The sequence below is a fragment of the Amaranthus tricolor genome, chromosome 11 (assembly GCF_026212465.1).
Source record: "Amaranthus tricolor cultivar Red isolate AtriRed21 chromosome 11, ASM2621246v1, whole genome shotgun sequence".
NCBI classification, from domain to species: Eukaryota; Viridiplantae; Streptophyta; class Magnoliopsida; order Caryophyllales; family Amaranthaceae; genus Amaranthus; species Amaranthus tricolor.
In genome coordinates, this window is record NC_080057.1 from 19,508,530 (window position 1) to 19,531,538 (window position 23,009).

Consider the following 23,009-nt stretch of genomic DNA (forward strand, 5'->3'; position numbering starts at 1 on the left):
TTCTATTTGTACATGAGATTACTTGTATAGGACAGAGAGTAGAATACATTGAACAAAAGCTATAATAAAAATCTAATATAATTTTGATAATCAAGAGAAACACAAGTGATGATTGTTTTCATATTTGTCTTTTTCCAATTTGTATAGGAAAGTACATGTTTGAGATGTAATATATTTATTTCCTCCGTTTTATTATACGTACAACTGATTTGTAGTGATATATTTTTCATATAATACATTACAATTAGTTACGAATATTTTAGAATGGAGGTGATATTGCCAAGAGATTAACATGCTACTTATGATGAACATTTTTATCATTATTATTACGTGTGAATTTCGGATTTAAATGTACTTTTCTCTATAAATATATAAATAGTACCTTCTCTACCATTTAGCTCACACAAAGCTAAATCCCTTTCTACAAAAGCTAATTAACCAACATTGACATCAAAAAATGAATTTTGAGAATCCATTCCCAAACCCAATATTTTTGGCTGTTGTAGTCTTCTTAATTTGGGTAGTCTTATTAAACAAAACACAAAAAAAACTCCCTCCAAGCCCAACCAAACTTCCAATTTTAGGGAACCTTCATCAACTAATTGGTAATTTGCCTCATGTTTGTCTTGAAAAACTCTCAAAAAAACATGGCCCACTTATGTTCTTACAATTAGGCTCAATCCCAACTCTAGTCATATCTTCTTCAAACATGGCTAGAGAAATCCTTAAACCCCATGATCTAATTTTCTCTGGTAGACCACAACTATACGCAGCAAAAACACTAAGTTATAACTATAACAACATATCATTTGCGCCCTACGGCGAGTATTGGATGGACGTACGAAAAATTGCGGTATCAGAGCTATTCAGTACGAAACGAGTAAACTCGTTTCGTACTTTTAGATCTGAGGAGGTAAACCTCGTAATGGACTCCATTACGAGGTGTTGTACAACTAAAAAACATGTGAATATAAGTGAATTGATGATTTCTCTAGCAAATAACGTTGTTTGTCGTGTGGCATTTGGTATGAAATTTGATGGGAATGGTAAAGAGATCTTGAAAAGGGCACAATGTTTGTTGGGTGAGTTAAATGTTGCGGATTTTTATCCTTGGTTTGGTTGGGTAGTCAATAAATTTAATGGGGTGGATGGTAGACTTGATAGGAATTTTAGAGATTTGGATGAGTTTTATGATCAAGTTATTCAACAACATCTTGATTGTGTGATAAAAAGTGAAGGTGATGATCAGGATTTTGTTGATGTGCTGCTTCAAATTCAGAAGAATAATTCAGGGCAAACTATCACCTTGAATAATAACCAAATCAAGGGTATTCTTACGGTATGTTTAATTTGACGCATAAATGTTTCTTTTTACCATCTTTCTCAAGTTAAACGGATTTTTTGGTCACATCCTTCTTAATGGGTATGGTTTGCCATCTTTATCTCTTTCTAGATATTGATCATAGTTTTTATGGACCGGTTATACTGGGTACAATAATGATCATGTTTCTTCAAAATATTTCTTTTAGAATTTATTTATTTATTTATTTATTGTGTGTTTTGATTTATGTTTGATAACATTTATTTGTTATAGTGTCTTAACTAGTTTATCCCGTCTCATCATGAGACGAACCATTATAATTAACATTTTTATAGCTGATTACTTTAACGTTATAAGTAATCACTTTAAGACAATAAAAATGATCACTTTTAAGCTTTTAAGATTATAAGTCATCACTTTTAAAACAATAAGTAAATGTACATTATGCCAGTGTAATACCGATGAAGTCATCTCATTTAAGAAATTGGTAACTGATTTACTAATAACAACTAAAACGTACTTTATTACTCCAAAAATTATCTAACTCTTATAATACTATTTCTGTTTTTATTTTATTATATTTTAATTTATTTTACAGCGTAACATTCCCTTTAAAGTGTTTGAGAATAAATATTTCATTTCAAATTATGGATTTTAATTATGAAATGATAAATGAAGAATTGAGAATAACAAGATTTAGGTAGTCATTCTCAAATTTTCAACTTTAACTACTTTAATTAGGGAACATTTCTATGGCTTCCTATTCATGTTGGCTCATCCTATGTTTTGCATTTTTTCTTTAATGATTTTTTGATTTCTTCCAAAAAATATTTTCTTCCATCTTATTTCGCTTATTTGATCAACCTGTAATTTTTCATATTCTGCGCTAAAACTCAATATTTTGTCGGTTTCTATAAATTGCAACACTATAAATTACACAAATATCAAACAGAGACGGTCGTTGGTAAAGAAATTGTGTGAATGGTATTTGAAGAGAGAACATAAATGGATGAGCATTAATGAAATAAGTAAAAATATTTCCGTTAAAGCTGCAAATTCATGAAAATATAAAGTGTGTGTTGGGATGAGTTATCCCACATCGATAAATTAAAAATGGTGTGCACGCTTTATAAGCTATTAGAGACCTTTTTCCCATTGCCATATGGTTTTGGGATGGTATATATCTCCTTGGCTTATGAAGTGTATGCACTTGTGTTCCCCCGTTAATATGCTGACATTCACAATAAGTCCAGCCTAATTTAACAGTGTGCAAATTCATGGGGTAGATAAAGCATTACTAACTAGGGGTGTGCATAATCCGATATAAATTATTCAATTCAGAATATTTAGATTTCGGCCCAGAAAACTGGGTAGTTCGGATAGGGTATCCGATTTTAAAATTAGATCTCAAAATCTGGATCAACGTTTTTATAAAATTTGGATTTTTGGGTTTAATTATTTTAATAGTTTTAATTTTTTTTCTTGTTTTATTATTTTAAAATATAAAGGATGCTAACAGTCCAATGCTCAAAATCCTAAACTAAATTAAAATGACATCGTCATCATGTCTACTGCTATGAATGTCTATGAATCTTTATATATGTCTACCGCTATATTCGCTCTTTATCATTTATTTAGGGTATTCTTAGAAATTTTCTTTTTATCAATTGTTTATGAATGAAAAATTTGCAATTAAACTCTATAATTTATGAATGTCTACATGAAAAAATCCAAATTAATATTAACTCTAAAATTTATTTTTTAATTATTTTTTTGAATGATGAGAAGAGACCATAGGAGTCTTGTGGATCAAAGAACTAAAGTAGCTTAAAATATGAATTAATAAACATAAAATATAAATCAGTGATAAAAAACAAAAAATCCAATATCCAATTATCTGATCCGAATATCGGATATTGGTTATTTAGTTTTATTGATCCACTATATCACAATTATAATATCTAGATTTTCAGATCAGATTTAGAGTATGTTATTAAACACTCCTAATTACAACTCTTAAAGAAGGTGCAATTTTATAGAAATAAAATAACTATTTACTTGTTACAAATATCAGCTGGTTAATTAATAAAATAATACTATGTGAATTACAGTCCTAAAGTTTAAACCTTTTGCAAATTACAACCACAATCTTATTTTTTTGCGAATTACAATCTCAAAAGTATCAGTCTACATCATCAGGTCAAATCACAATATTCCAACCACTTAACCAAAAAATTTGGCCACTACAAATTCACAATGGTCGGAATTCCGTGGTTTTACTTGAACGTACACTATATAGACATTAATACTTTGATACTTGTAATTCTCGATCAAATAAAACATTAAGGCTGTAATTCTCGAAAATAAAACATTTTGATATCATATATTTATATCTTTGCTTGTATGATACATTTTAAGTGACAAATCCTCCATTGACAAAATCCAGGACATGTTCATAGCTGGAACAGACACATCAGCATCAGTACTTGTATGGGCAATGACTGAACTGATAAGAAATCCACCATTAATGAAAAAAGTTCAAGATGAGGTAAGGCAAGTAGTCAAAGGAAAACAAAGAGTAGAAGAAAGTGATCTTCCTCAACTTACATACATGAAATTAGTCATAAAAGAGACATTTAGGTTACACCCTCCTGTCCCCCTCTTAGTTCCAAGAGAAACTACTACACCATGCACCATCATTGGTGGGTATAAAATCCCACAAAAAACTAGGGTTTTAATCAATGCAAAGGCTATAGGAATGGACCCAAATATTTGGGATTGTGACCCAAATGAGTTTAAGCCTGAGAGGTTTTTGGATAGTCCAATTGATTATAAAGGGCATGATTTTGAGTTGATTCCTTTTGGAGTTGGTAGGAGAGGGTGCCCTGGCCTTACTTTTGGGGTTCTTTTGATTGAACTTGCACTTGCTAATCTTTTGTATTGTTTTGATTGGGGTTTGCCTTATGGGATGACAAAGGATGATATAGATATGGAAGAAGCTATTGGAATTACTGCCCATAAGAATATTCCACTTTTATTGTTTGCTAATCCTAGATCATCTTGATCCTTGTTTGATGAATGCTAGCTCTAATGTACATATATGTATTTATTTTATGAATCTTTTCCCACAATAATTCTATTAGGGAAAATTTTTCCCAGTATGCGTTAAAGAGGAAAAATAATTCCCTATATATCGTCTATGTCAGTTCGTATTTTTTTTGGAAAAATATTTCTGGTAAACCACTACATGGAGAAGCGGTTTGTTTACTATATAAAATCGTTACTCCATATAGCAGTTTCTTGTGTCTGCAACTTCAATTATTTTTTTTATTTGAAAAATAAACCTTTATTTCATGTAGTGATTTTCTCTGTCTGCATTTTCAAATATTTTTTTATTTGAAAAAACTAAACCGTTACTCTATGTAGTGGTTTAAGCTGATAGATTTCACATGTTTTCTTTCCTCCTTAATTTGCACACAACCTGCATTATTAAACTTAACTTCCAATATTTACGAGGTCTCAAACAAGACAACCTCAACCAATCATCAGTATAATCCATCAACGAGGTCGAAATAATAAAAGATATATTACAACGCAATCACCCAAAATGATACAAGTCCAATATGTACAAGAGACATCATACTCCTAAGTGAAGCAATCTAAGGTCCTCGACCTCGTTTGCTACCGGTAGATGAGGTCGGTGTGGCAGTGGGATGGTGATGTGAAGCTGGTTGTGCTGATGTAGGGTTCGTGATGCGCAACCTCGTGATCCTCTTTTACTACGCCATGTAATCACCTAGAGTCTGACCAGTGTAGTTATCTCCCTGGACTAGACTGGATGCTCGATCCCTTCATGCATCCACGTACGAGCGATGTCGATGAAGGAAGTTCTTGTCCCCCTTCCTCCGATCAATCTTATGAAGATCAACCCTCGTATCACAAGCCTTTGGAATACGCTGCTCCATACCAAACTGGTGCATCACGCGGTCTGGAAGATGAAACTTTATAGCATCAAAGCAAATGAGCGGGCAACAGGAGCGCCAAATACCCTGACCCACCGTACAAATATATGGCAAAGCCTCCAGCTTAGCAGCCGTGTATGGCTGCCATACCATCTGTTAACAATTAAACAGTAAGTTAATCTAGCACGTAATTTCCATAGCTATATGAAATAATTAAATAGTGAGATACCTGGTCATCACGCTGTCCGTCAAAGGAATCCCGATAATATGCCAGACATGAAAATCATGATAAATGATATGTATAATAAGGCGTATTAATGTCTATAATAATAATAATAATAATAATAATAATAATAATATGACTATATACTAAAAATGTTAAAGTAACATAAAAAATTGGTGAAATTTTAATTGAAGTATTTCATCAAATACTTGATATGCATACAAAACAAATCATGTAAGTCAACTAAAATGAGTAAAATGCACATTATTACATGAAATTGAGACAATATAACAACCAACCAAACTATTATAAGCTAATGTAAGAACAATTATGAACAAAAAAAAATCAATTTGCAAATTTGAAAAAAATTAGGGTTAGACTGATACGTTTGATTGATGATGAGAATGAACACGTAATCAAAGAGATGATTGCAATGTTGTTGGTTAATTTAGTTGAGTGAGTGATGTTGTGAATAAGAAGAGATTGAGAGGAGAAAAAGAAGCTTTTTTTTTTTTAAGTATCCAGTCGCTAATCGAATGAGGGAGGAAGAAACTGAAAATTAGAATTTATAATTTAACAAAACCGCTACTTGATGTGGTGGTTTCATATGTTTTAATTTATTTTTAAAAATCCCATGGTAAAGAAAAACGCTTTATGAAATAACGGTTTAGTTTACTTTCCAAAGTTAACTGCTTTTTGAAGTAGCGGTATTGTTAAAAAAAAAACGAAAATTTTTTTTTCCCTGGCTGTCTTACGTGGACTGTATTTTGGAAATTATTTTTGGAACCAACATAAAGTGGGAAATATTTATTTTATGCTATTTATTCTAAGTATGTGTATGTATCTATTTTATGCTATTTAGAGGTGTGTATGTTTTAATTTATGCTATTTAATGTTATGTATATTTGTGTTAATTTCATGTGTAAGCAAGGTTGGAGATATGAATATATATAAAAAGAATATAATGTAAGTTTTACTGAAGACATTGTGACGTGACAGAATCACTTCTTTAATATTATGTTGATTATTGTTAGCTAGAAAGTATGTAATTAGAGGGTGTTTTTGGTTTATGAATTCTAAAGTTAGAGCCTTTTAATTGCATCTTTTAAAGGTCTGTTGGAATTAAACGTTATACTAAAAAGCTTGAAAATTTGAAGAGGATTCTAATCTTGAATAAAAAATAAATTTTTAAAATCTTTTTTATTTTTCTCCATCAAATAATTCCAATTATTAAATCAAATAATAAACTCTCTGTTACTTTTTAGGTAATGAAAATAATTCTAACTAATAATAATAATAATAATAATAATAATAATAATAATAATGATAATGATAATAATAGAAACAATGATAAAGCTTTCAGCACCATTTAGCCATACTTCTTACACAAAAACAAAAGTAAAACAATAGAGTATAAAACTATTTAACCACATTTATTAAATGAGGAAAATAGACTTATAAAAGATTTACCCTTCATAAATTAGAAAAACACTTAATTAAGCATTGCTGAAAGCATACGCATCACATATAAGCGTGCCTAATGTATTTTTAAGTGTAGATAGATGCAAGTAGTATGCAACTTTTAGTGTATTAATAAGGCACACATGCATATAAATGTCCATTATTTCAATAGGGGTCAAAGATTTATAGTTTTTGATTTCGAATTAAAATGGACTAAAGTAAAATGATTCATTAAATCAAGTGCACTTCTTATTTATATAACTTGCACATGACATTTGCTATCAACTGACGATCGAAAATAAATACTCTTTGTTAGTTTTATCATAAATAAGGGTAAGATTTATTACATCCAAACCTTCCCAGAGGGACATTGCTTTATTAACCCACCAGACAAACACTCATTACTAATATACATAAATAAATATTGAAATTCAATCTATTAGACCGTGACAATTTGTCACATAATTTCACCGAGGTCCACTTGTGTGGACACGGGACACCCGTGGGCTCGGGCCAACAAACCCACGGGTCAATAGCGTTGACTTGCACATACACTTAATGAGGTTCATTGTTTTCCAAAACCAGTATCGTTCCTGATCATTTTTGGGTCCTAGGTGAAACATAAAAAAGGCCCTTACAAAAGTAAAATTTCAGTTGTTTTCGTTCTCCAACTATTAATCATATAATTTTTTTTCCATCACATTATATGAAATAAATGTACAAATTTAAGATCATATAATGATAAGATACTTAATACTTATGCACAAATTAAATTTTAATAATAAGGATTAACTCAATTTGGGCTCTTTTATCAATTGGGCTCTAGGCAGTTGCACTTCAAAACTACTCTCAGAAACGCCCCTGCCCAAAATGATATGGTAATAGGAGAATTAACCTATTTAATATATATGCAAGTCCACAACCCACTATTTTATTGATATGAAATCTTGTCTCACATTAAGTTTTCCAACACAACTTGCCAACAACATAATACATTTTATTTGACTATTAATATTCGATACTTTAGTCGCTGGATCAAGTTTTTTTGGTTCAAAGGATACTTTCTTGAAATATCTTTTTCCAAATTATTATACAAATAAAAAACACTTCTTAGTCCCTAAGGACACTGTTATTGACAATATGTCATTATTAAAGCAAATTCATGATAACCAAGGGACTATTTAAGAACATACACAAATATGCATAGTGTATAAAGTATAATAATATCATACAAATCTTGACAAGGTGACTATTGGAGGATCGACGGTGCATATGTTAAGAAGCTCATCAATGGAAGTATATTTGTAGTCTAAGTACAAATCGGAAGCTTCAAGCTCATCTTCTTTGAGTTCAATGCTTAGTGGATCTCCTTTGATGAAAATGCAATGTAGTATGGACATTGGTATGCTTATCTCTTGTGGCATTGCTGTTATTCATTATCATATAAGCACATAAACTATTGTAAGACAATTATATTTAAAATTGGGATGGGATAATAAATAAACTAATTCAACCAAAAACTTAAGTTAGTATTTAAAGTCCCAGTATATGTTGTATATTCTAACAGGTACACTTTATCCTCTAAAGTTGATGATACTTCTTTTCATTTGCTTTTAACATATTTTTCATTTTTGGTTTTCACGTACATATATCATACTTGGCAAAGAATGGATATAAACATAAACGTTGACATATATCAGATTCAGTGTGACAAGAGTTTATGAGTTGGAATACTGATTTAAAGGAGAATTTTCAATTATTTACTTCTATATAACAATTCTGAGCACCTCAAGCATCATCTTAAGTTATTGGTTGAGTTGGTTCATAGAGAAAAAGCATACACCTTTAACATAAATTTAATATATACTCCCTCTGTTTCTTAAAGAAATTCTCATTTGTTATTTTGGGTGTTTCATTTGTTTTTCCTATATAGAATCTATTTATTTATATTATAAATTTTGGACAATATAACATTGTCCACTCTCATTTTAATATTTTAATAATGCTTATGGTCCCCACATATCTTCTACTAACTTTATTTTAACATTTTTATTTTCCTTATGGTCCCCACACGTTTCCCACTAACTTTGAAAAAACATTTTTGTTATTAATTGCGGTCGCTATATCTTTCTAACTAACTTTCTTTTAATATATTTTTAATATTTATGGTTCTCACTTATCCTCCATCAAATTTATTATTTAATAAATTAATAATTCACTATCTAAAAGAGTCTATTGTTCTTAATTTCCGTGAACATTCCTCGTGGAATCATCATTAAAAAACAGAGAGAGTATTATTTAAGTTGAAAAATAAAATTGTGAGACTATGAGTAAAATTTACCATTAGATTTACCAATTCACATTTTCCTTCATGGTAAAACTTTAATAACGCTAAGAAGATTTAAAATTTATTTTGTTTTTTGAATCCACAAATTTAATTATTTTGTTATTAAATTTATATGTTAAAATTAAAATTAAAAATTTTTGACTATAAAAGTAATAAAAAATAATTTTAGTTGGATATTGAGCCTAACTTTAACTATAAATGCTTAGATGCTTAGACGATCATAAACAAGGAGTTTATATTCTCATATATAATATGTGTTGAAATATTTAACCGAGGCGCATTTCGATGAGATCGTCTCATACATTAATTTGTGTTTATGTATGTATCATTAAATAACATTAAACTAGGAAATTAAGTAATTAATTTTTGTTGATGAATGTTTTCATGTACTACTTTTGTCAATAGTTTCATGCTCAATATTAGACTAATACTAGGAAAAATATTAGAAATAAATGTCCTTACTTTCAGTAGTGAGCTTGAGCACATCCTCTTCAAGCATATGAACTTTGTTTAAATATTTTGCAGTCTTTATTTCCCATGAAGAAATAACATCAAATAAAGACGCTATATTTTTTAATGGCCTACAACTGACTGTTTTATTAAGTGTTCTTGAATCCATGGCTGCCCTTATTGTATAAGCTGCTACATCTTTTTCGTAGTTCCACACAACTGCACTAAATTATAGTCTAATATTAATAAGTATAAATAAATGATCTTGCAATTACTTCAAAGTCAACCCATAATGCTTAATGAATTATTTGATAATTAAGATAACAATTAATTCTTATTTAATCTTGAGTTTTCGCCGTGAGACATTTATATATTAGATCAAACTAATTAAAACATCTCCTTTTACTTTAAAATACTTATTTTTATTTGTGTAATGTTTGATATTTTCTTCCTTCCTTTTTGTTTGTTCGCTTAAAGTTTTTTTTTTACTTTATGAAAAAAAATTTTAATTACACATTTGAAGTATATATTGAAGATAAAATATATTCATGTCAGATCTTGTTAAATTCATTTTGATGCAAAGTATTTTTTTGTATATAATTTTTACAATTGTTATGATGTGTATTTAAAGATATTAAGACTCAAAATTTGCTTTGAAATTCGTGCAAAAAAGTAAAATGGACAAACAAAAAAATAACGAATAGCGTACATCATTTTAAATATTAAAATTAACGTTGAATTCTAAAACACCTATTTCAGTTGTTTAAAATATTAGTATAGAATATCTTTGAATAAAATAATATCTTGTATATTTTGTAAATTTTTAAATTTGGTAATTATTCTCTAGTTATTTAGTTTTCTAAAACTAGAGATTCCCTTTTATATATATTCATCAATTCATGAAATGAATGGCAAGAGAAATCATTTTCCAATATGGTATCATTTGCCTAGGTTTTTGATCCTCCCCACAACCTCCCTCTCTTCTACCCTCCCTATCTACCGCCAGCTGCCAGCCGCCACTCTTGGTGGCTGCCACCTTCTTTCTCCTTTTTTTTTTCTTTCCCTTTTCCATGGCTCCTTTGATTACTCATATTAAAAGTTGTGTTACTACTCCACGGAATTCGACTTTGAAAAATTCTGACACTTTCAAATCTCATGGCACCCCTCACCGTGGTGGCCACCACAACTCCGGCTATCAGCCGCCTACTCATGCTTATCGTCATAGAGGCCCACAACCGCGTAGTACTCGGTCCAGCCGCATGCCACCTTCTGGCCCAAATCCTTGGCAATTCCCTTCTTGCCATTATTGGGCTCCTTCCAATTAGGCCCAGTTCCATTGTCCATTTCCTAACAATCCTTGGACACATCAGAAGCGAAAATTTGAATCCGTTAAACCAAAAAGAAATAAAATTAATACAATAAACAAAGTTTCAAAAAAACTCCAAAAGTAAGCGTGAAAATCCCAAACCTGTGGTTTGAAGCTATTCGCGGTTAGTAACTGCGAACAGCCAAATAAGACAAAATAGTTGTTCGCGGTTACTAACTGCGAACAGCTAATTTGTCCTATTTGGCTGTTCGCAGTTAGTAACTACGAACAAACCTGCTCCACAAATACGCAGATCTGTTTCTGTTTTTCGCAATTTTCCCCATTTCTCAAAACCCTACTTCACAATCGACATTCTCCCTCTAAAACCATTGATTCAATCCATCAATTCTTGCACTCCTCTTTTAATTTGGCACTTCCAAATTAGTGTGGGAAACTCTAGCTTGCTCAAAGGTAAAAGTTTTTTTGTTTTTTTGGTGCATATGTAGTTTTTTAGGGTTTTAACTACATTTGCTTATTTTTTCAAATGTAGGTTACTAGTTGTTAAATCAAGACTATTCTTAATCATCCATAAGTATTGAAGGTAATTTTGAATTTTTTTTATAGCTTTATGTTATTTTTTGAAGTAATATTGTTGAATTAGTTGAATTCAATGTTGATAATATTATTAGAAATATTGATGTTGATGTTGATGTTGGTATTAGAAATATTATTTATGAACTTATGAATTGATTTATTATTTGGATTTTATGTGTATTATATATGTATAAACTTAGTTACATTATGGATTTTAATAATTTTTAGACCAAAAAAGATTATAATCAAACGAATATAATGTACTTGTATGGGCATGAGTTGATGTTGATGTTGATTTTCTTTGTATTAATGTAGAAAATGGCATCATTTCGCGTGACTATAGTATGTTTTTGGAATGGTTATATTCGAGAAAGTAGTGGCAAAGTTCATTATGTTGGGGGAAGACGTAAGTTGTTTGCTTGCAATTAGAACATGGATTTGAACCACTTTAAACGTTTTATATGTTCTAAGATTGGTTTGGACCCTACTAGAAGTACCGTAAATATAATCTTTAAATATGACATGAGTGGAGAATTGCTTGCCTTTCCTATTGAGGATGATGAGGTTATAGATGCTGTGTGGGAGCATTCAAAGTCCATCCAAATTTCCTCTTTGGAGTTATACGTAGAAGAAATACCATTAGGGAATGTAATTGCTTCTAATCCTACTCTTACCCCTATGCCTATATTATATCAGGAAACTCCTAATCTTTTTGTTTCTTCCGCATCTTGTACTTTTTCTCAACCCCCTATGAATAAAGTTCCAATTGATTTAATGGTTAACTTAGGAGAAACTACTGAGATGGGACCTTGGGATGATGGAAATGAGAGTAATGAGCTCATTGACGATCCTTCTGAGGACGATGTGGATGTCGATGAGGATGCGCTAGCAGATGACATGACCCTAGGCAACATTCCTACAATCATTCCTCCTACACCTTATGCCCTCTGTCCACCTTTAGACGAGTATGAGGAGGACAACTCATGGAGGACTTGGGCTTGTGATACCACATACACCGAAGAGGGAGAGTTTAAGAAGGGTATGTTGTTTGATAGCAAGGAATCGTTTTTGTAAGCTATCAGAGTGTATCATATTCGCAGAAATGTGGAGTACAAAACGGAGACCTCGAACCAAACTGTCCTTACCTTGAAGTGCAAGTGGGGTTGTTCGTGGAGACTTAGGGCTATGTTTGATTCTTATTTATCTTCATGGCGTATTGTTAGCTATAAGGGTAAGCATGGTTCTTGTGTATTGGGTAGTGACACTGTTTCGGCTGGACAAATTCACCTAACATCTTCTGTCATTTACAATTTTATTAGAAATTGTGTTGCTAAAGACCCATGCATTAAGGTATCTGTCGTACAGCAGATGGTTAAAGATCGTTTTGGTGTGGATGTGAATTATAAGCGAGCATGGTGTGCAAAGCAACAAGCTTTGTTGTCCATTTACGGGACCTGGGAAGGTTCTTACTCACTCCTTCCACGCTTTTTAGAAGCATTGCAACATTCTAACTCGGGGTTAGTACTTGAGTGGTATTTTAAGGAGGACAATGACACGGGTGTATATGTAAGACCTAACATTAGGACCTTCCAACGTGTCTTTTGGGCCTTTAAACCTTGCATTGAAGGCTTCAATTATTGTAAACCTCTTATCGCCATTGACGACACACACTTGTATGGTAAATATCGTCATACCTCATTGACTGCCATTGCCCAAGATGGTGATAAGGGAATCTTTCCATTGGCCTTTTCCTTGGTAGAGAAGGGGAATATAAATGCATGGTCGTGGTTCATGGCTTGTATTCATAAGCATGTCACACAGAGGAAGGATTTATGCGTTATTTCTGATAGACATGCTGGTATTTTAGCAACCATGGAAGAGCCGGAGTGGCAACCACTTAATGCTTATCATAGGTTTTGCTTACGCCATTTGCTTAGCAACTTCAATCGTGCTATGGGTAATGTTCAGTTGAAGAAGGTGTTTGGTAAAACAGCTGAGCAAAGACAACAAGTTAAGGTAATGAACGGTTTAAAGACAATTGCGACTGTAAAAATTGAGAGGCAATTTTCTGGATTGATGACGTGGCTGATATGTCTAAGTGGTCGTTGTGTCATGATAGAGGTCATAGGTGTGGCGTTACTAACATGAACTTAGCTGAAGTTTTCAACTATGTGATGAAGGGTGTACGTTTTCTACCTTTGACAACACTTGTTGAATTCACCTTCTATTGGGTAAAAGACTACTTTTTTCAAAGATGTGAACGTGCTAGCACATGGTTACTTGGAGGACACATATACACATCGCATGCCACCAGGATTATCAATAGAAATACTGAGAAGGCAAATTTCCATGACATAATCGCATTTGATTATAGAAGTGGTGTATTCGAAGTTAAGACTGGGAGGGGAACTAAAGGATCGTCCAAGGAGAGTAAGATTCAACATGTAGACTTGAATCAAATGAAGTGCACATGTAACAAACTTGAGATATACCACCTTCCTTGTTCACATATACTTGTTGTTTGCATCAAACGACACCTTTCATATGAGAGGTTCGTGGATCTGTGCTATACATCTCAAAGTTATGCAAGCACATACGAACATTACTTCATGCTAATGACAGATAAGAGGTCATGGCCGCAATACACGGGCTTTGAACTTAGACATGATCCCGATAAAATTTGGGGTAAAGGGAGGCATAAGTGTAGGAGAATTGCCAACGAAATGGATGAGGGTAGACCAAAACGATCTAATTGTCGTCGTTGTGGGAGCGAAGGTCACAACACTAGAACCTGTAACTCAAGGTAATATGTTATATATATTATACTAGAATGATAATCTGTAACTCAAGGTAATATGTTACATATATTATCATAATTACATAATAGTAATATTAATTAAAGCTACTGCGAACACAATAGTAGAAGAGATGGATCCAGCAGCTCCAAGACCTCTAGATCCTAGTGTCTTGACTATGCAACATGAGCACAGGAGTACTCCTCTTTGGGATGCCCAGGTTAGGTGTATGATATTTGTGACTTGCATTTTACTAATTCTAACATACAAGTAACTTATTTATATTTCAATATTCATAGGTGTTTGATGTAGAAACGCTAGGCACCAGGCATCCAGATTCCGTTCCATGGGTGATCGATGATAGGATCATCCCGTACTTAGAGCTAGCGAGGTTATACGACTTTCACCTCGTTGCATACGGCAGAGTTGACCGTGCCATTATCACAGCATTGGTCGAGAGATGGCGTCAGGAGACGCATACATTTCATCTCCCTCTAGGTGAGGCTACCATTACATTGCTTGATGTAGCCTTACTAACGCGGCTTCCCATCGAGGGACGTGCTGTGTGTACAACCGGACGCCAGCTATCAGGCTGGTGTGACATGGTGCATCGCATATTAGGAGAGCGCCCTCCACCGGAAGTGATCAGGGGAAGCAGTTTGCGCTGCACATGGTTAGTTCAGACCTTCTCGCATATCCCCGAAGATGTTGATGAAGGCACCATTTCGAGGTACGCCAAGGCGTACCTCTTATACTTGATAGGAGCTGTGTTGTTTGCCGATAAAACAAACAACCAAATACAACTCCTTTACATAACTTTACTTGACGACACGTGGAGCGCATTGCCGAGTATAGCTGGGCCTTTGCAGCCCTTAGATACCTATATAGGAGGCTATGTGGTGCTGCCCAAAAGAACGTCAAGGAGATTGCGGGGCCAATAGTTATATTACAGGTAATAAAATTAACATTTAACTCTAATCTGGTGTAGTTGAATTATATACTAATTACATTTCAAATGTTCAACTGTGGGCGTGGGAGCATATTCAAATCAACCAACCTTACAGAACCGTTGGTCGTAGTGATACTACTCCTCCACCGCAACCCCCACCAGATGTTGCGTACGGTTCACAGTGGAATTTTGCACGCCGGACGCGCAAGCTCACCGGCACCGGTCTCGGATTCTACCGAGATCAGTTAGACCTGCTAGAACCCAACCAGGTAAACATTTCAATACTCATTAACATTAGTACAATTTAATTAACATATCACTTACATTTTCATAACATGTATTTTAGTTTTTGTGGGACCCATACCTTGCGGAAGCCTACGCAGCTGTACCTGAACACTCAGGGATTCATTCAGGTGTGTGGAGGGCTTCTGTGCCACTCATATGGTTCGACATTGTCGAAGTACATCTACTAGAGCGCGTAATGTGCCAATATGGGTTGGTACAGGGCATTCCACCGCCGTGTGACACTGAACCCCAGCTGCACCTGATTTTGCGCAAAAATCAGGGGGGGGGCAAACTGAATGGAGATCAACTGGCATCACATCTCTTGTTGGGATGATAGACTGGAGCTGCTGGCACAAGGTGCACCGATCGATGCTCATGGTGCACCTACTACACCAGACTACATACCGTGATTCCTCTCCATCACGTGCCGATGGATGACACCACGTGCCATCTTCGCAGCAGCACATTACGCACCTGCTGCGCCTACGTTGATCCAATTTTTAGATCTTCATTTGCATTTATATGATTAAGTTGCCGATTAAATAATATTATGTTACATTAACTAAATATTAATTGCAGGCACAAGGTGCGGCAGTAGTGATGCGGTACAGCCACGAGGAGCTGGTGAGGGAGATTGCGCATGGCATGCTTGTCGGCTCGCAGTTCCAGCACTTCAATACCGGAAGTCACTGCAGAGTCCTCACCGACTACCACCCATACGCACGTCTCATCTCCTGCTTATGACTATCATTTGGAGGAGATTGACCATTCATACCCCGTTGACGTTGCGGGGACCTTGCAGGCTGGGCCATCACAGTACCAGTCCCCTCCACTGCCAGAGCGACACCCGAACGCCTCTTACTATCGTAGGAGGCGTAGGAGACCAACTCAGTTGGATAGGGTAGATGAGGGTCGTGAGCGTTAACGTTTAACTTTTGTGTATTTAGATCGACTATGTATATATATAGTCCCAGCCCAACAAACCCTTAGACTCCCCCAGCCCAACAGACACAACCCCCTTCCTCATATCTTCTTTACTACCTGGGCCTCAGCCTCTTACTAGCCCAACGGACTCCCCTAGCCTTCGTCCCTCTGCTAGGTCTACATCACATGATCCAGCATCCCACCTTTCCGGCCTATACGCTCGGTATGGTTACGCGTAGTAAGCATGGCATTTTTAAGCCCAACTCCAAATATACATCTCAAGCCCAGTTCGTTTCTTTTTCCCCTCTTCGTAAAAATCTCATACATGCCCTCCGTGACCCGAGGAATTTGATGCTTTGATTGAGAATAATACTTGAGATCTTATCCCTCTGCCCCATAATACTAATTTGATTCGTTCTTTGTGGATTTTTCAGGTCAAAACCAAGTCTGATGGTTCTTTTGAGCGTTGTAAGGTGCGTCTAGTTGGTGATGGTAAGTCTTAACGGGAAGGCATTGACTGGATACTTTTAGCCTAGTGGTCAAACCCACTACCATTCGCATTGTTTTGAGAATTGCTTTGTCCAAGTCTTGGTCTATTCATCAATTGGATGTTAAAAATGAGTTTCTTCATGGTTACTTGACTGAAACTGTCTACATGCATCAACCTTTGGTTTTTCTTGATCCTACTCATCCCGATCATGTTTGTCTTCTTTGAAGGCCACTTTATGGTCTAAAGCAGGCTCCTTGAGCCTGGTATCAACGATTTGCTGATTTTGTGACTACTATTGGTTTTGTTAACAACATTTCTGATTTTTCTCTTTTTATTTGTTGTCATGGGTTTGACATTGCCTATCTTTTGTTATATGTGGACGACATTATTATTACTAATTCATCTGATTTACTTTGTCAGTCTATTATGGCTAAATTGAGTTCTCAGTTTGCTATGAAGGACTTAGGTCCTATCAGTTTGCTATGAGTTTGGTATATTTCTTTCTCAACACAAATATGCTACTAAGATTCTTGATAAAGGCAGTCATGTCTCAATGTAAGCCTGCTCCTATTCCTGTTACTACTTCTTGTAAACTTTGTGTTGACGCCAGTTCTCCTTATGATGATCCTACTCTATATCGTAGCTTGGCTGGGGCTTTGCAGTATCTCACTTTCATCCGATCGGATATTTCTTATGTTGTTCAACAAGTTTGTCTTTTATGCATGATCCTCGGGTTGAACATATGATTGCTCTTCATCGCATTCTTCGATATGTTAAGGGTACTCTTGATCATATACTGCAGCTATATAAATCCTCCATTTCTTCCCTATTCTCCTTCACTAATGCTGATTGGGGCGGTTGTCCAGACATCCGTCGTTTTACTTCTGGCTATTGTGTTTTTCTCGGTGATAATTTGATCTCTTAGTCTGCTAGCGTCAACCTACGGTTTCTATGTCTAGTGTTGATGCTGAATATCGTGATGTGGCTAATGTTGTTTCTGAGACTTGCTGGCTTCGTAACTTACTTCTTGAGCTTCATTTTCCCATGTCTATGGTCGCTTTTGTTTATTGTGATAATGTTAGTGCTGTTTATTTGTCGGGCAACCCAGTTCACCATCAACGCACTAAACATATTGAAATGGATATACATTTTGTTCAGGAAAAGTACAACGTGAGGATATTCGTGTACTTCATGATCTATTTCAAATATCAATTTGCCGATATTTTAACTAAGGGCCTTCATCAGATTCTCTTTGATGATTTTCGGTCCACTCTAGTGTCCGCAAACCTTCCGATTCGACTGCGGGGGTGTATTAGAATAGAATATCTTTGAATAAAATAATATCTTGTATATTTTGTAAATCTTTAGATTTAGTAATTGTTTTGTAGTTATTTAGTTTCCTAAAATTAGAGATTAACTTTTGTATATATTCATCAATTCATGAAATGAATGGCAAGGGAAATCATTTTCCAATATAAAAGAATCATTTGGTAATATTTATCTCGATCTGAGAGAGTCTCATATAAAGTTGCTCCAAAATAAAATGTATTATAAACATAAATTTTTTAGTAACGGTTGAATTTAAATCCAAAATATTTTTAAAATATTTTTAAAAAAATATTGTATAAGTGTATAACTGTGCTAAGTTATTTATCATAGGAATGAAATCATGTGCAATGGGAATAAACCCATATTCCATAAGTGAATAATTGTACTAACTTGTACTATATTATGAATTTTAAAACACTAAAGACCAACTTTGAGTTAATATGGCATGCTTTTAGCTTGTTAATTCATAGTTAATCTCCAATTAGTCAACGATTATAAACAAAAAAAATGGTGGGTAGCCAATTAATGTTTACATGATTTGTTAAATCTCAGTCCTGATGTCGAAAATCAGAAATCATAATGGACTACCACCATATGATGTTTATTTTATTTCTTTTGTTTTCATTGATATTATTTTAATTGTAGATAGTTTGTTTGTTTGCACCCAATTAAAATTGCACAAAATTAAGATAATAGAAAAAAATAATGATGGAATTTTAAATATTTCTATGAATTAAGACAAATGATGGGATATTGAAAATGATAAATCAAAGTTTACATGTGGAAAGTATAATTACTTCACAAATTCTCAAATGAGACGGTCTCATGATGAAACTATCTTGATTGAGTTGACTCAATATATATTAATGTATAATTTTAAAGTGATCACTTAAATTTTAAAGTAATCACTTTTTATAATTTTAAAATAATCACTTATAATAACCTTAAAGTGATCATTGAAATTATCAAAGTCCAATTAGAAACATGTACAAATTATATACGTTTATCTCATAGTAAAACGATCTCATACAAGACGGGCTATAATTAATATTGTTTGATGGTGATCCTTATTTTATATGGGTTTAAGAAACAAATAGTGAGATAAAAAAAAGTAATGGTGTTAATAAAATTAAACCTGTTAATTCGTTTCTTAAAATGATATCTGAACTATTGTCATTAAATTATGTCATGATTTTAAATTTCATACAACTCTCATTTTAAGTAAATTATATAACACTAGATTGCGGGAAACTTAATGTTGTATATTCACTCTTCTAGTCCAAAGAATTTTCGTGTTAAGGGATGTAATAGAATATACAATATATCATGATACTTCAATCATATAAGCTTAAACTTCAAGTTAAGTTAGTTCGGTGCCATATTTTTTTCACTAAAAAGAAATGAGACCATATTTTTTTCACTAAAAAGAAATGAGACAATTTTCGCTTTACCAAATTTGTTATATTTTTTGTTATTAAAATGATCTCCATTAGCCATTAGTATCATGAATTGAGATCCACACATTTTTTCTTTCTTTTAATGAGATTGCTATAGTATATTCATATTCTTTAATATAATTGTCATATCTCTTGGTAATAAACTAAGAAGGACAAAGACAATGTCAAATAAGGAAAATGATGCAGATGAAAAAAGGTGTTTATTCGGGTTATTGGGTTGATTTCGGGTTAGGTATTTTAGATTGGTTTGAAATCGGATTTTGTGTTTGTATTGTTTTTTACATGATAATAAATCATTTTCTAAGTCGTGTCAAATCGGATTCAATTATAAAATCGTGTGAATTTTGGTTCATCAAGTCTGTTTTAAATACCTTTACATTAGCAACGGTGAAAGATCTATAATAGAAAACAAAATAATCTATACTCATGCGTGCTTTAATACCTCAAAAATAATGTGTTTTGCAATGTAAGCAATGAGTCGTGCTTAAAAAATATAAAAAAATATAAAAAAAATAAAAATAAAAACCAATCTTTACTTTAAGAAAATTACTATAAGTTACACTATAAAAGTAAGAAGTACCTTTACTATAAAAGTGTTATAGATAAAAATGTTTCAAATATTCTTTTCATACGCTTGTATTTTTTTGAAACATAATAACTTAAAATTCAAGAAAATATGATTAAATAATTCATTTAAAAACGTAAAAATGAAAGTAAAAAAAAAGCCAAAACATCTTTTATCGAAGTTTATTCATAAGAAAAAGTCAAACGAGTATTTACCAAAATTTCTTTATCACAAAAAGGTCAAAGTGAACATTAGCAAAATTTTCATCATAACCATAAAATTAAATAATACTTACTTTATTTCTACGAGTTTAAATTATAACTCAAATATTTAAATCTTATGATGCAAATTAAAATGGACTAAGAGCATATATGTAGAATTAAATATTCTTAATTTCTTAACATATGATTTATAAATATTAATTAACTTGATATATTAAATAATCAAAAGACTTACCCTTAGTTTGACCGTTACCATAGACGGTAACTTTTTCGTTGCAATTTTCATCATGGAAAAAAATGTAATGAATAAAATATCCAGCCATAATATTCCCTAATATGTAAGTATATGGAATATTAGCTGCTTCAATTGCCCTTCTTACTCTCTTCTTGTTATCAAGTAATGCTTGGAATGGTGGGAGAGCTCTTACCCTATCAGCTTCACATCCAAATTCTGATGGTATAAATCTCTGAAAATTTTTATAAATAATCTATTTTATTTGTACAAATAAAGTCTATTAATAATACAACGTACTGAAAAATTACGATAATTATTACCTTCTAAGCTCATTAGGCTGAACTTCAATTGACGACTTTATATAGTTAAACATATCTTAATTAATTGATATATCATCGTCTTTTTTTATATTTTTGAGTTCTAATAAGTTTTAACGTGTTAGATAGATATATAGAGATGGTACAAATAACAAAAAGAATAACCTCTATGTTGGCTTCTTTCATAGCATCAATAATTTTAAGTTGATCAAGATATTGTGGAACTGGTAAGGCAGATATCACGATTTGAACTTCTTGGAGGATGCTTACAAGCTTCTCATGATCATCCAATTCTCCCTACACAAACATTTAACAAGCCATAGTTATTAATAAAATTATAAAATAACATATTATTGTCGTCCATGATGTTACAATTGTATACAAATAGTTATCAATTCATAGCAAGTGACTTATATGTATGTACAACAATTAGGGTTGAACAAAGTTTGATCTAATTCGTAAACCAAATCGGATCAAACCGGAATTTTAGTATTTGGTCTGGTCTGCGGTTTAAACAATTTGGTCTAGTTTTTTCAAAATAAATTACGATTTACAGTCTAGTCTTGATTTTTTATTTTTCATACTAGACCAGACCGCAAACCGTACTATGGTCGAAAATCATAATTTTGTTTGAAAAAAGTAGGTTGATACCTAGATATTTCAAGATGCAGTTATTTTTATATAATAATATATATTTAAATGATGTGGATGTTATCAACTAATTACAAATTATTATATTCAGTGATTTTAGCTGCGAAATATTAGCATAAACACATGTATTAATTCGGATAATAATATAAAAGTAAAAAACCGTAGACCAGACCAGATCATTGTAAAACGGTTTGGTCTGATCAGGGTTTGTTTGGTGATTTAAACAGTCTTATCTAGGCTAAAAATTTTTTCAAATCAGAATATTTTATTTTGGTCTGATTTTAGTGTCAAACCAAACCAAACCAGATCATTATAACTAACAAATAGGAAAACTTGCACATATACGTACCTCAATAATGGTAACTCCTAAGGCTTTGAAATTTAGAAGCGTTTTGAGCTTGGGATCATTGTGACTAACACCTAGTAGCCCGAGTGGGCGGGTGTAGGCGTAGGTCAAATGGCCCATAGCAACACTAGCTAGAACCATGTATCTACCAAGATAGCCGGTTGCACCAAATACAAGTACCTTCTTAATCATCTTGTTATTATTATTATTTGAACACTATGTTTTGAGGATGGAGGATGGAGGATGGAGGATGGAGGTGTTCTTTTTATAGCTACGATAGTATGTCGTCCGATGATAAATTGGTCTAAACTCTGAAGTTGACAAACATGCCAAAAAGTCAACTTTCTCTTAATAATTTTAAAATTTGTCAAGTTTATCTAAAATTCAGGAGAACTTCATACTTTTCTATATACAAGGGTGTACGTTATTTCATGAGTGTCAATGTCATCTAGACGCATGGCTTAACAAAGAATATTGAATTTTTATTTATTTTTTTATTTTTGTCAATAAGACTTATTAATTTATTAATCATTTAAAATTTAGTAAAACCTATTTTCATTAATATCATAAAACTAAAAATTAAAAACACTCTACAGTCTAATAAGCTTTAATATTGAAAATATAGCACAATTAACCACATTAATTACTACCTTAATCCCGATTATGTATATAGGGTATACTCGGCCAGTATAAGGTCAACTTCCTCCATTTCTTAGTTTCTTTTTACTCTAAGTTCATATCATCAACTTTTTAATTCAGTAGTTACAATAAATTATAATGG

At 32.9% G+C, this 23,009-nt stretch overlaps 2 protein-coding genes across 2 annotated transcripts; one reads left to right on the plus strand and one right to left on the minus strand.

The window, feature by feature from the left end:
- The first annotated feature begins 366 nt into the window (after positions 1–366).
- LOC130827357 (cytochrome P450 71A9-like) lies at positions 367–4,503 on the plus strand. The gene is made up of 2 exons (XM_057693050.1): positions 367–1,339; positions 3,768–4,503. The coding sequence occupies exons 1-2, from the start codon at positions 458–460 to the stop codon at positions 4,383–4,385; spliced, it is 1,500 nt and encodes a 499-aa protein (XP_057549033.1). The 5' UTR covers positions 367–457; the 3' UTR covers positions 4,386–4,503.
- A 3,440-nt stretch (positions 4,504–7,943) lies between these two features.
- On the minus strand, positions 7,944–22,466 carry LOC130827152 (isoeugenol synthase 1-like). Its single transcript, XM_057692799.1, has 5 exons — positions 22,232–22,466; positions 21,397–21,528; positions 20,915–21,146; positions 9,777–9,983; positions 7,944–8,393 (listed from the first exon to the last, which is right to left on the minus strand). Exons 1-5 carry the CDS (start codon positions 22,418–22,420, stop codon positions 8,194–8,196), a joined length of 960 nt encoding a protein of 319 aa, XP_057548782.1. The 5' UTR covers positions 22,421–22,466; the 3' UTR covers positions 7,944–8,193.
- Positions 22,467–23,009: the final 543 nt, after the last annotated feature.

What these genes read in the sequence shown, in the direction of transcription:
- LOC130827357 (XM_057693050.1), top strand. Translation starts at nt 458, where the DNA reads ATGAATTTTGAGAATCCATTCCCAAACCCAATATTTTTGGCTGTTGTA. An exon ending in AAATCAAGGGTATTCTTACG is followed by an intron (nt 1,340 to 3,767) that starts GTATGTTTAATT and finishes GACAAAATCCAG; the next exon opens with GACATGTTCATAGCTGGAAC.
- LOC130827152 (XM_057692799.1), bottom strand. Translation starts at nt 22,420, where the DNA reads ATGATTAAGAAGGTACTTGTATTTGGTGCAACCGGCTATCTTGGTAGA. An exon ending in TAGGAGTTACCATTATTGAG is followed by an intron (nt 21,529 to 22,231) that starts GTACGTATATGT and finishes ATGTTTGTGTAG; the next exon opens with GGAGAATTGGATGATCATGA. An exon ending in GCTCAAGCTCACTACTGAAA is followed by an intron (nt 8,394 to 9,776) that starts GTAAGGACATTT and finishes AATGAATAACAG; the next exon opens with CAATGCCACAAGAGATAAGC.